The 14,528-nt window shown below is 35.7% G+C and overlaps 1 protein-coding gene across 1 annotated transcript in view; it reads left to right on the top strand.

Moving 5' to 3' along the window:
- LOC126886779 (solute carrier family 22 member 3-like) overlaps positions 1–14,528 on the top strand; it is a 107,704-nt gene that overhangs the window by 30,965 nt on the left and 62,211 nt on the right. Inside the window, exons 2-3 of the mRNA XM_050653811.1 lie at positions 4,539–4,758; positions 13,444–13,550. Of these exons, the coding sequence (XP_050509768.1) occupies positions 4,539–4,758; positions 13,444–13,550 (327 nt within the window). The remainder of the gene's footprint in view (positions 1–4,538; positions 4,759–13,443; positions 13,551–14,528) is intronic.

A 14,528-nucleotide genomic window follows, 5' to 3' on the forward strand; every position in this document is an offset into this window, starting at 1 on the left:
ATACTGGTCATATACGTCTGTTTTGGGTGGGTCAACGGTTATTTTATCGCACAACTTTTTTGTTTTAAATTCTTAAGCATTTTTGACACTTGATGATTAAATTATGAGGTATTCTAGTACTAAAAGTTACTCTTGCTTTAAGTCGGTAAAATACACCGTCTTTTTATGAAAAAAAATTTGAAATTTTTTTCAAATTCAATAAACGAAAAATTTTTCGATTTTTCGATTTTTCTAGAAAACGGTGCATCCTACGGCCTTAAAGCAAGAGTACTTTTTCTACAAGAACACCTCAAAATTTAATAATCCAGTGTCAAAAATGCTTAGAAGTTAAAGACAAAAAAGTTATGCGATAAAATACCAGTTGCCCTACCCAAAACGGGCGCCTATGACCGGTACTAGAATTGCGTAATTGATGAAATCGATTTATCTCTGGAAGATAAATAAGCGTACCTGTTTTCGTTTTTTTAAATAACAGTGTTCTAGAGATATTTAAGAAAAACTAATTCCAAGACGCCATCTTCAAAGAGTTTTAGCTCCTTCAGGCAGCATGTTCTAATTAGGTAAATTGTGTTCAATTATCTTAAGATTATCTGAAGAATCTCCGTACTTCGTTTATCGAAAGAGTTTCTGGACACCCTGCATATTTTCCCAATCACCCAACTAATATTAAAGTTATTTACTAATTTTTATTTTTGATTTAGTTGTTTATTTTTTGTTTCATGTTGTGTTTACCTTCTAGTTTTTATTAAACAAAGACTTTTGTACCGGTAGTCTAAATTTAAGATCAATAAAATCACCTAAGATTGTGAGTATTGACTCATTTAATATTGTAGTTTTCCTTTAGTCCACCTTGAAGAATTTTAAAGAAGAATGGAAGAAGAATTGAAGTTGTTGCCATAGATATTTTAATGTTTAATGTAAGATAAATTTTGTTTCATATACCTACTGGTTTTGTAAATATTTCCCTAATACATGTTCCATTAATACATTTAAATCAGTACCTTTACAATTATTTCAACCACATTGGAAACACAAAAAAGAGAACACACCTATTACAGTCCAGCTCCAGCCCAAGTTTTTTCAAATATACATTAGAATTCAGGACATTGGCAACTTTTTTTTAACATTTTCTATTATTATTATAATATCTCGCTTATTCGTTTGAATTTGTGTCAACATCATCAAAAATTGGTAGTTCCTTACTCTGCCAAAAGCCTTTTCATAAACTATAAATCAAGAATACTTGTTCTTCTTAAAGTTCCATCTCATACAGGGGGTTGGATATCATAATGGCTATGGTCACCTTGTTGGCTGCTGCTCTGAATACTTGTAATGAACTACAGTTAAAACATTCTCTAAGATTCCTCAGCCAGGAGATGCGTTTTCTTCCTATGCTTCTTCCTTTTTGGATCCTTTCTTGCATAATAATTTTCAGCAACTTAAATTTTTCTCCTCTGGTAAGGTGACCCAAATATTCCAGTTTTCTTGTTTTTATACTCTTCATCATTTCTAACTCCTTATTTAAACGTCGTAGCACTTCAACATTGATAATCCTTTGAACCCATTGTAATTTCAATATTCTTCTGTAACACCACATTTCGAACGCTTTTTTTCTTATGTGTTGTCTCTTCAAGCTTCATTCCGTATAGTAATACCTAGAGAAAATATGTAGCACCTTAAAGCCCACAATCTGAGAGGAAACTGAAAGTATTTGTTTGTAAGGATTGCCTTGCAGTTTCAATTCGGATTTTAATTCATTCAGGAATTCATTTTAGTTTAAATATAAATAAAGACAGCTTTATTTATATTTAAACAGCGTTGCGGTAATACTGTAATGGGTCCTTCCATTTATTTATTATTTTTTAACACTTATTTTATTTAAAAGCAGTTAATTTACTAGTCTTTATTTTTAACTTCTTTGCACACATTTATTTAATTTATTACATTTTATATTTAAAATAATTTAAATTACACTGAAACATATTTATAATTTATACCTACATAAAACTACAAATTTATTGTTTGACGTTTATAATACGCGTCATTCAAATAACGACTGAGTCCGGTTCACAAAAGGTGTCTTATTTTTATGCTATGCTCCTTATGCTGGATAAGGGGTCGCTATATGATGTATAAGGTGTTGTATTTACCCTTATATGGGGTTGGTTAGCAGAAATACACTTATTGAACCATCAGTACTTCATTCGACGTCAAATACAGTTAGTAATTGATTGGATCGTACTCAGCTGATAACAGCAGTTTTCACGGTCCGTAACTCTGCGCTAGTGATGTTGATTATAGTTGCTTTCGAGTATTCGTTACTTTTGTATAAAGTGATAATTTACAGTATTCGTTACTTTGATTACTATTATTACTTTTGTATTTGAGTACCGGTAATCATATCGAGAATCGGATTTCTCAGTAGGTAGGTATTTTGTATTTTGTATAGGTATAGATATAGATCTAGATAAAAATATAGGATTCACGCATTCGATCTTTGTTAATGACATACATTACATATTTTACCTCCATTATACCTCCCCCTGTTTCATCTTCTATCTTCGCCTCACCCTCACAGTGTGACGCTCTGAGGCTCACATCCTTAAAACGCTTCCGGTCCCGTCCGTTACTCGCTAGCATACGATTGGTACGAAGTAATCAGAGTAATCAAAGTAGATACAATAGTCGTTACTCGCTCTGATACAATTGGTACCAAGTAATCAGAATAATCAAAGTAACGATTTGCCTCTCTGTATAGTAATCGTTACTTTCGATATTCGTAATTAACGAGTACTTTGTAATGAATAGATACTTTTTCAACATCTCTACTCAGCGCTACGCAGCTCTCATTCCGCAGATGGTCACGGTCTATGGAGGTAGGACCCATGGACTCTGCAGGAAATAAACACGTCACCCAAGAACAGTAGGCGCAAACTTCGTTTCAATTTGCGGTGATCCAGTCACTAGCTATTTTTTTCACCATGACTCACTTGTATCATCTCCTGAAGCTGTGTGACAACTTGTGGTTGGTCTAAGGAAAATTGCTTTAAGTATAGCCATTCTGTTACCAAACCATTAAGTTCAAGAAATGATTCCTTCTGGGTATAATCCTGCTAATGTCGCTGAGTATATGTTTGTTGATACCTATACACAGCGTGCTACGTTTATGAAATTTGTAGAAGTGGTTGATTGTCTATATTGTAAAATTCTTTTACAGATTTCTATTTATCTAATTAGCTTTCTTCGGTCCATCTTTGGACATAGGCCTCCCCAATCCTTTTCCATTCTTCTCTATCTATCACCATAGTCATCCACCTAGATCCCACGTGCTTCTTGATATCATCTGCCGATCTCATTTGGGCCTTTCTCTGTTCCGTTTATATTCGCATGGTCTCCAATTTATAGGAGTTTTGTTCCAGCAATCTTTTTTGTCTTATATGGTGGCTGGCAAATCTCCATTTTAATTTTGCATCTTGCAATTTCTTTTCTGACATCCCCAACTATTGCTTTCTCTCTTATTCACTCGTTTTTCCTTTTATGTGTTCTATTTTATCTTGTCCGATCCTATTTGTGATGTCCTTATCTGTATATGTTATGATTTTGGTCTTGATGTAATTCATATTAAGGCCTATTTTTCCAGCTTCTATATCCAGTTCTTTTATCGTTTCAAACAATTCTTTTTTTCGGTTATGAATAGGATATCATCAGGTTACCTTAGATTAGGTCTGGATCCCGCGTATGAAAAAAAAGTTGATTAATAGCAAGCTGAAAATTTGTTAATAGCTTAAGGGTGTCTAGTTGAACAAACTTTGATATATAGGAACGCTGGAACAGGGGCAGTTTTAACTGTGGAACAGGTTAAAAATTTGGAACGGTCAGAACACGAAAACGGCACATTTATTTTGTCCGACAGAGCAGACTTAAACTCTCCGAACAGAGATTAAACTCTCATGCAAAAATCAGACTGATATTTATTACCTGTCATAATTCCTGTCATTTGACATATTCTACATGTTCCACTCATTAAAACGACCATTTGGTGATAAATAGCAGTCTGATTTTTGCATGAGACTTTAATCTCTGTTCGGAGAGTTTAAGTTTGTTCTGTCGGACAAAATAAATGTGCCGTTTTCGTGGTCTGACCGTTCCAAATTTTTAACCTGTTCCACAATTAAAATTGCCCCTGTTCCAGTGTTCCGATATATCAAAGTTTGTCCGACTAGACACCCTTAAGCCATTAACAAATTTTCAGCTTGCTATTAATCAACTTTTTTTTCATACGCGGGATCCAGACCTAGATGGTTCAAGGGTTGTCCCGAAATATGTATACATTTTTTCTTCTACTCTAATATTTTAAAACTATCTTCCAGTGCCTGATTGAAAAGTTTCGATGATTAAAAAGTTTCGGTAATAATTGTGTCATTCTGTCTTATGCCTCTATTTATAAACATCTAGTGATGTTTTGCAGACTGGATAACATTTTATTTCACAAAAATTCTAAAATAACTAATGTACATAATCATAAACTTATTTTCCAGATGTCTTATAGAAGAGTGCGAACCGTCTCCAACCGACACAATCTACGAACCAAAATGGCTGAAGCATTTAGTTCCTTACACGGGATCTGTTCCGGATAGTTGTCACCGTTATGCACTGAGGAACGATTCTTGCTCGACAGAGGCTACGTCTGGAAACAACGAAACTTTCAGATGCAATAAGTTTGTTTATCAAACTAAGGATGTCACCTTAGTACACGATGTAAGAAAATGACCTACCTATTTTTGAAATTAATCGTAACAATAATTATAATTTCTTTTATTTTATGGTTGTTGGAGAACTGTATTCTCCACCCAAAATAAATTCTATTTCACCAACAACAAATTTCCGCGCCGCCTCTGTAAGAACCATAAATAATTTCATTACGCAGTGCCTGAAGAAAACTTCCAAGAATGTTAATCTCCGCCCTCTCTCTTTTACCCAAAGCACCCAACGGAAATATTTGTTAACGGGATGAAAGAGCGGGGTGCAACAGTCAGTCAACTATCAACACTCATTAAGAACGTACGCAAAAACCTCTTTTCATTTACGCTTTTTCGAAGAGAATTCTTCACGCCGCAATTAGCAAAAAGCCGGTACAAAGTGTAAATATATGTGTAGTGGCGTCTTTCACGGATAAGTTGTTAACTCAATTGTTCACATAAAAAGTTCTATTTCTTGCCCTTTTCAACTTCATTACAGTCATAGCAAAATAGAAAGTGTTTTATTTACATTAACAATTCAACAGGCCAGAATTACAGCATCTTACGGTTCATTAAAAGTTCTCCTCTTAGCTATCGAAGGCTTAGCGACACATTGAACTTACTGCAAGTGCAAAACGCTGGAAAGAGACATTGGAACTACTCCAAACTCTCCATGGAGGAATGTTGAACACCGGCGTCCCTCCATTTTGTTCCTCCGAGACCGGATTTCATTTCTAAGAGCCGAATTTGGCCCTTAGAGCCACACTTGATCCATCGACCGAACTTTTCTGGCCAAAAAACACTCAATTCAAGTTTCTATCTAATTCTATTATTTGTTAAAAAACATTTCTGGCTAATGCCAACTCTTTCTAAAAGACATTATAAGTGTCGCGTTTTTCGGATATTCTCGTCGAATAGACAATAATTCCAAGAGACAAAGTGATTGCGTTATTTATTCTACGGACAAATAAACATTCTGTGAACAAAAACAGTGATAATAGTTTACTTCAAGAAGTGGTGTTTAAGGACTAGCTGATTCCAGGAAAAGCAGCCCACATTCAAGTACCAAGAGCCCAGGGGTGACGTACAAAATAAACTTTTCTACATGTAAATTCAAAAAGTTAATTTTCAAAGATCTCTTGCGAAATGTTACTCTAATAAAGTTAAACACTATTTAAAGAACTATTCAGGGTTGAATTTTTGGTTTAATATTGCATGCTTGTTAAAATTCAAAAATAAATAATAATTTCATTCAAAAATAAACAAATTAAAGTTATTACAATGAGCAAAAAAGGTTTAAGTAAATTAGTAAACAAAAAGCATTCAATTCTAGATTCTGTTAATAGAATTCAAACGTGGCTAGAAGCAAACCATGACTCGGAAAAAGATGTTTTCTCATTCAAAACAAGAGAAGGTCGATTACAAGACCTGTTCTCTGATTACAATAACGTACAGGATGAAATTGAATTCCTGGGCGATTCTCAAAAATGTGATCGTGCCATATTTGAAGAAAATTATTTTGCGGTTCTGTCAAAAATACAAAGTTCGATTAGAGCATTGGATATTACCAATACAGGGAGCGTCGCTGCCGCTAAGCAAGTGGCCGTAAAGCTCCCGGTAATAAGCATATGCAAATTTTCCGGGCAAATAGGGGACTTCGAAAGTTTTTTTGAGCTCTTTGACACACTGATAATACAAAATCAGTCCCTTTCTGACATCCAAAGGTTTCTTTATTTGAAAAGTTACCTACAGGGTGATTCTCTTAAGTTGGTGTATTCTTTGAAAGTCACAAATGAAAATTTTTCGATTGCTTTAGATATTCTAAAGAACCGCTATCAGAATAAGGTCACAATCATAAATTCTTACTTAACAGAAATTATAGACATTCCTACACTGAGAAACAGCTCACCGCAAGCCCTCAGAAATTTTCTAACTACCGTAACAAAAAATATGCAATTGCTAAAAAATTTGCAATTTTCAAGTACAGAGCTCATTGATATAATTTTAGTTTTCCTGCTAGAAAGCAAATTAGATTTTTCAACAAGGAGACTTTTTGAAACTGAGCGAAATCATTCAGATGTACCAAAATTGGATGTTCTTCTTAAATTTCTTGAAAAAAGGTGCATTGTTCTGGAAAGCCTGGAAAATACAAATCCTAGGCAAGCCAAAAACGTAAAAGTTTCACATCATGCATCCAGTAATAACACATCAGAGGATTCAGATAAAAATAATACGTCAAATAATTTAGTTTCTGATTTTTATTGCATTTTCTGCAAAAAGCAAGGTCATAAAATTTACAAATGTCACTTTTTCAAAAACATTCAGCATGATGACAAAATAAAATTCGTGAATTCAAAAGGTCTCTGCGTAAATTGCCTAGGTAGGCATAATTCTAAAGATTGTTCATCAAAACATGTATGTACCGTTTGTAAAAGGCGCCATAATACAAATTTGCACATTCTGGCACCAAATAATAATTCGGGTAAACATAATACTTTTTCTACGACCCATAAAAATGAAAGTCCGTCCACTTCTACAAATTCAAACAATTACGAACGCGAACATTCGTCAAATTCAAACTTTCAAGGTCCTTCGTTTCAAGGGCAAGAACCTTTTACAAATTCCTTTTCTGCCTTGTCCGTAAAAAATTTAAACATACTTCTAGCTACGGCCAAAGTAACCATTTTCGACAAAAACGGGAAACCTTTAACGGCCCGATTGTTACTCGATACGGGAAGTCAAAATAGCTTTTGTACCCAGTGTCTCGTTGATAGGCTGGGCTACAAGCCATATGACATATCTCTAAACATTTCTGGCATAGGCCAAAGTAATTCGGTTTCAAAAAAGATGGTCAACATAAAAATGCATTCTAACTATAATAAAAAGTCCTTCAAAATTTCATGTGCCATCTTAGAAAATATTACTTGCAATCTTCCACAGTTCCGCATTCTTACAAAAAAATTACCAATTCCAAGGGACGTTTTTCTCGCCGACGATTCATATCACAAACCTAGTCAGGTAGACATCTTGGTTGGGGCTGATTTGTACTACGACTTAATTCTTCCTGACATAATTCCCCTGGGCCCTAGGCTTCCAGTTTTGCAGGCTTCTCATCTGGGGTACCTAATAGCCGGCGTGATTGCTCCTCACTTGACGGCACCTACAGTAGCAAACAATGCTTCTGGAGATGTTGCTCTACTTTCTACGTGTAGCACGGACGAGCTGCTCACGAAATTCTGGAACATGGAAGAACTTTCTCAAAAACCTATTCTGTCGGAAGCTGACGAGCTGGCCGAACAAATATTTCAAACTACAACAAAGATCCTTGAAAATGGACGCTTTGAAGTAGATATTCCATTAAAAAGTGCACAAGAACACCAATTACTGGGTGATTCATTTTCTATAGCCAAACGGCGTTTTCTTTCACTCGAAAATAAATTCCAAAAAGATAAAAAATTATTTTTCGAGTACAAAAATTTCATTGACACATATATTTCTTTAGGGCATGCTGAATATGTACCTCTTTCGTTCGTAAATGAAAATTCGGACAAAAAATATTTTATTCCACATTTATGTGTCATCAACGAACAAAATAAAAGTACAACTTTGCGTGTCGTCATGGACGCTAGTTGTAAAAGCTCTACAGGAAAAAGTCTGAACGACATTTCATTAAAAGGGTATCAGGTTCAACCCGATTTATTCGACATTCTGGTTCGTTTCAGGCAATACAAATTCATATTTTCCTGTGACATTCAAAAAATGTTTCGACAGACGTGGATCAACAAAGATCAACGCTTTCTACAAAATATTCTATGGAGGGACGATACCCACGATTCTATAAAATGTATTCAATTAAATACTATCACATACGGGACGAATAGCGCCCCGTTTCTTGCGACGAGAGTCTTGCAAGAAATTTCAAATAAAAATAAAGTTCAATTCCCATTGGCCTCGCATTTTCTTGAAAACCAATTCTACGTAGATGATGGTTTATGTGGGTCAAATAATATTGAAGAATTGCTCGAAATACTTCAGCAATTAAATTCTGTTCTAAACCGCCATGGGTTTACTTTACATAAATTCCATTCAAATTCATCCATATTCCTGCAACAAATCAACCCAGAACATTCAAAAAATACTACTCAGGAATATGACCTAAATTTCGATTCCACTTCCAGTAAGGTTCTAGGCCTAAAATGGGACCCTGCGGAAGACCAAATAACAATTTCCGTCCCCGAAAATAATTTCTGCCCACCATCAACAAAAAGAAAAATCCTATCTGCGTTAGCGCAATGTTTCGACCCTCTTGGACTCATCAATCCGTTTATTGTTAAAGGCAAAATGCTTATGCAGAAACTATATCTGCAAAAAATTCACTGCGACACAGAAATTTCGGACAAAACTATTCTAAACGATTGGAACAACTTTCTACAGGACTTGTCACAATTAAAACAATTAAAAATTCCTCGTTTCTATTTTTCTGAAAAAATAATTCTGAAGGTTGAGCTTCATGGATTTGCAGACAGCAGCATGGCAGCTTATGGCGCATGCGTATACCTAAGAACTTTCTACTCAGATGAGACCATCTCTTGTGCATTAGTTTCTTCCAAATCAAGGATAACTCCGTTAAAGACGGTAACACTTCCTAGGCTTGAGCTGTGCGCAATGGTTCTTCTTTCAAAACTTGTTGCAAAAATAATTTCTATCTTTGAAAATCAATCTATAAAATTTCATTCAGTCAGCCTCTGGTCAGACTCCCAAGTAGCTCTGTCGTGGTGTAAAAGTCATCCAAGTCGGTGGTCGGTTTTCGTGGCTCACCGGGTAGCTCTTGTCCAAGAGTTGACTCAAAACTTTACATGGCTTCACATAAAGTCTGCGCAAAATGCCGCAGACCTTCTTTCTCGAGGTATGTCTGGTTCTGAAATTCTCAATAGCGACTTCTGGTGGCAAGGTCCCAAATGCTTGCGAGATAAAAATTTCAATGTTTCAAATCTAGTAAATGACAGAGTTCTCGAAAACCTACCCGAGGAAAGAAAAATAAGCCTCGTGGTAAATTCTAATGTGGAAAATTTCTGGATAAAAATTTTCTCACGTTTCTCAAATATTTCACGCTTAAAACGTACAGTAGCGTACGTATTTCGTTTTATTTCTAATTGTAAAAAACAAAAAATTTCTGAACCTCTTTCTGTTGCGGAGTTAAATTATGCAATGGATTTCATCATCAAGAAAATACAGGGTGATGCATTTTCAAAAGAAATTTCGGCGCTTAAAAATAACAAATTTATTTCGAATAAAAACTTCATGTCACTAAAACCATTTTTAGATTCTTCTAATTTTCTCAGAGTTGGAGGCAGACTTACGAACTGTCCCGACATAGACTATTTGCAAAAACATCCGATACTGCTCCCCTCCAATAATCCTATCGTCAATCTTATCATCAAAAATGAACATCTCAGATTGGGACATGCTGGTGCGCAAACAGTTCTCTCAAATCTTCGTTTGAAATTCTGGGCTCTCAATGGTCTAAAGGAAGCAAAACGAATCATTCGCAACTGTACCACATGTTTCCGATTTTCGTGTGCTCCTGCACAACAGCTTATGGGTAATTTACCTGAAGAGAGGTTGTCCATTACAACAAGACCCTTTCAAAAAGTGGGTGTAGATTATGGTGGACCCTTTCTGTTAAAATCTTCTTCACTCCGAAAAGCGCCAAAAATCAAGGCATACATAGCCATTTTCGTGTGCATGGTGACCAAAGCTGTGCACATTGAGGTTGTTTCTGATCTAACAACTTCTTCCTTTCTATTAACACTTAAGAGGTTCATTTCCCGACGTGGTAACCCAACTGTCATTTACAGTGACAATGCCACATGTTTTTCTGGTGCAAGAAACCAACTCTATGACTTACACAAATTTTTTCAAAATAAGTCTAATTCTCAAACCATTATGGAATACCTTTCTGAAAATCAAACCTCGTGGAAGTTTATCCCCCCTAGATCTCCTCATTGGGCTGGGCTCTGGGAAGCTTCAGTAAAAAGCGCAAAATATCATATGCGTAGGCTAATAGGCTGTTCTTCTTTCACTTTCGAACAGTTTTACACTGTCATGGTTCAAATTGAAGCTGTGATGAATTCAAGGCCTATCTGTTCCATGTCCAGCGACCCTTCAGATTACACCTTTCTCAGTCCTGGGCATTTTATAATTGGCTCCAGCCTGTCAGCGCATCCTGAGCAAAACTTACAAAAAATTCCGGAAAATAAACTATCCATGTTTCAGCAAATTACAAAAATACAACAAAGTTTCTGGAAAAAGTGGTCTGTTGATTACTTGAACCGGTTACAAAATTCTCCAAAATGGTCCCGACCAAGGGAAAACGTAAAAGTCAATGACTTAGTTCTTCTGAGAGAGGATAATGTACCTCCTCTAAAATGGCCTTTAGCACGGGTAGTTGATACAATGCCCGGGCAAGATGGCAAAGTCAGAGTGGTCAAGTTGAAGACCATCGATGGTCAATTCACAAGGGCAATCTCTAAAATTTCGGTTCTCCCTAATCAAGGTAAAGAAGAGTAGGTTAGACCACAAGGCTGTAACGCCGGGGGGAATGTTGGAGAACTGTATTCTCCACCCAAAATAAATTCTATTTCACCAACAACAAATTTCCGCGCCGCCTCTGTAAGAACCATAAATAATTTCATTACGCAGTGCCTGAAGAAAACTTCCAAGAATGTTAATCTCCGCCCTCTCTCTTTTACCCAAAGCACCCAACGGAAATATTTGTTAACGGGATGAAAGAGCGGGGTGCAACAGTCAGTCAACTATCAACACTCATTAAGAACGTACGCAAAAACCTCTTTTCATTTACGCTTTTTCGAAGAGAATTCTTCACGCCGCAATTAGCAAAAAGCCGGTACAAAGTGTAAATATATGTGTAGTGGCGTCTTTCACGGATAAGTTGTTAACTCAATTGTTCACATAAAAAGTTCTATTTCTTGCCCTTTTCAACTTCATTACAGTCATAGCAAAATAGAAAGTGTTTTATTTACATTAACAATTCAACAGGCCAGAATTACAGCATCTTACGGTTCATTAAAAGTTCTCCTCTTAGCTATCGAAGGCTTAGCGACACATTGAACTTACTGCAAGTGCAAAACGCTGGAAAGAGACATTGGAACTACTCCAAACTCTCCATGGAGGAATGTTGAACACCGGCGTCCCTCCAATGGTATTAGGATAAGTAGCTCTAAGATTATTCTTATTGTTGTCGTGGTGTATACTTATTAGAATTAGGTACTTCTTTGTTTGGGGTATACATACTGATTGTTTCGTTTAAGTATCGTCTATCTTCAGGATGTGTTTTTTATAGCGTGAATCGGCACTTGTCTTTATCGGATGACAGAATTCACTGGTTGGACTACGCAAGCTTTCTTTATGAACCAGCGACCAAATATTTTTGATTAAATTGGATCCAATGCAATACAAAGTCTTAAGTTTAGTTTTATGAGCGCTCAAATTTATTCCTACACCAGCCCTCTTGGCGAGCCACGTTTTCATTTAAGACGTATATTTTTGACAGAAAAATTTAGTTCTAAATGCCAGTTTTATCTATTGCTATTCCGAATCTGTCACATTATTCATTCAATGGAGAAATAATTCCATTATTTTGGGATACTATTCAGGATTATTTGCATAGCAGCCAATATGCAGGTCATTGTCCAGGCATTTGACTGAATTATTAACAGAACCTAATAGTTCGAACTGTAGATAATTTTATTCGACTCACAGTCTGTCCATCTTAAATTAAGGCACCTTTCTAAACACATGCACCAAGAGGCTAATTATTGTACATGGGATTTAAAATATAAAGCTCCTATGTTCTTTAAGAAGAATTGTTAGCTTTGTGTGAGTTAAAGGTCATTCCAAAATTACAAGCAATGGAAAAGCTAACGACTTCATTTGGCTAAAGACACTACCTTAGTGGGTCTACATCTACAATAAAATGAGATTCCCAAATGATATTTAATTACAGCTAGGAACAAAAACATTAGACTTAATTGGTAAAGTGATTGAATATCCATTACTCATAATATGTAGTAGCAAAAATACTTAGTACAAGGTTAGATGCCGTTTTGGACATGCTAGAGTAAACCAATCACCCATCTCTCTTGTTAGTCCTGACCCCCGGTGAAAGTACAGTGGTCCACAACACTAGTCTTCTTGTACCATCACCAATATTAGCTATAAATAGCAGCGTAACGGAGTAGAAGCAAGAATGGACAAATAAGCATAGATCTGCCTAGACGAGGCTACTAATTCCAAATATCGCAGGATGGATGAAGTGCAGTGACAAAGACACTAATTACTGTTTTAACTGGTTCCTAACAGGGTACGGTTCCTGCAGGGTCTCACTGAAAAAGGATAAAAAGGAGAGGATATACCGCATGATTAGTCCGGATAAGAGAGTGGATGTTATTATGGCAGCTATCCATGAAAAACGCATCCTACTGATATATTTGTTGCACGTCTTATTGAGTAGTGTCATAGAAATGTTTTGTTTTGATGTTAATTCCTAAATGTTGACCAGTATTTTCTACTTGATTTAAAATGTTTTTAAGACCAATTTTTATCAAAATTAAATTAGTGCTTGCTTGATATGTTTGAAGAGTTTAGTTGTATTTCATAATGATGAATTTTAGTTATTTTTTAGTTCGATTTGAACTGCGACGAAAATGCATGGAAACTAACAATGGTTGGCACGATATCGATGACAGGCGAACTAGTTTGTTTGGCATACACTGGTTTCATTTCTGATAAGTAAGTATGTTATAGTTCATATACCTAATAATTTATTGGTTTTTTTTTAATTCAGATGTTAATGCAGTGTTATCTGCGTTTTATTGGTCTTTGTTTTACTGAGATTTGACATAGTTACTTCTTTGAATAATACATCTCCCGTCTGAGGACATACATGCAATACAAACAAAAGAAACCTACTAAAAGGCCACCAAAAATGCAAAGCCACAAATGTGCCAAGATACTGCCAAGATACCTAGCTAAGCGCTTCCGATTCAGAGATTTAAAGCAAGTAAGAGTATTGGAGACGATAGAAGAAAAAGCTGGACCAAAATTCGACGAGCTAGAAGATCACCCAAACCAGATCCTGTGAGAGATGTGATCCATAGATGGAACCACAGATGACCTCAACAACAAATTTCAGTGAACGTTTAAATAAGTTTTAGTAAGAATTTTTCTTATTTTTCTAATATAATCTTAGACAAAATTTGTCTAAAATCGAAGAATGCTTATTTAAAGCAGTTCACGTAGCAATTTTAAGGTTCCAGAAATTTCTATTAGTGCATTTCTTGTTGGAGGAGTTGGATAAAATGAAAGGAAAGTGGTTTCTAGCATCTAGGTCAACAGAGACTTCCCAGTAGAGAAGGGACATCTTCATGAATCTTATTAATAATGGAGAGAGATTTTTGAATAATATTGTTACAGCCATAATCAGTGGATTTTTATTTTTATTTATAGTGCAGTCACTGAAGGTGAATATGAGCTATTACCTCCGATTTCGTTGAACCTCCATCGATTTGCACGAAAATTGGTAAGTGGTTAGAGGATATTATCTCAAGGAACAAAGGTGATATGGTGCCAACTTGCACTTTCACACTGGGGGTGGATGCCACCCCTCCTCGGGGGTGAAAATTATTTAAAAAAAAACCACACAATTCGATAGAGCGACAAATTATAAGCAAAATTTGTTATATAAAGTTATTAAAATAAATCAAAACT

This window comes from Diabrotica virgifera, chromosome 6, assembly GCF_917563875.1.
Source record: "Diabrotica virgifera virgifera chromosome 6, PGI_DIABVI_V3a".
Lineage (NCBI taxonomy): Eukaryota > Metazoa > Arthropoda > Insecta > Coleoptera > Chrysomelidae > Diabrotica > Diabrotica virgifera.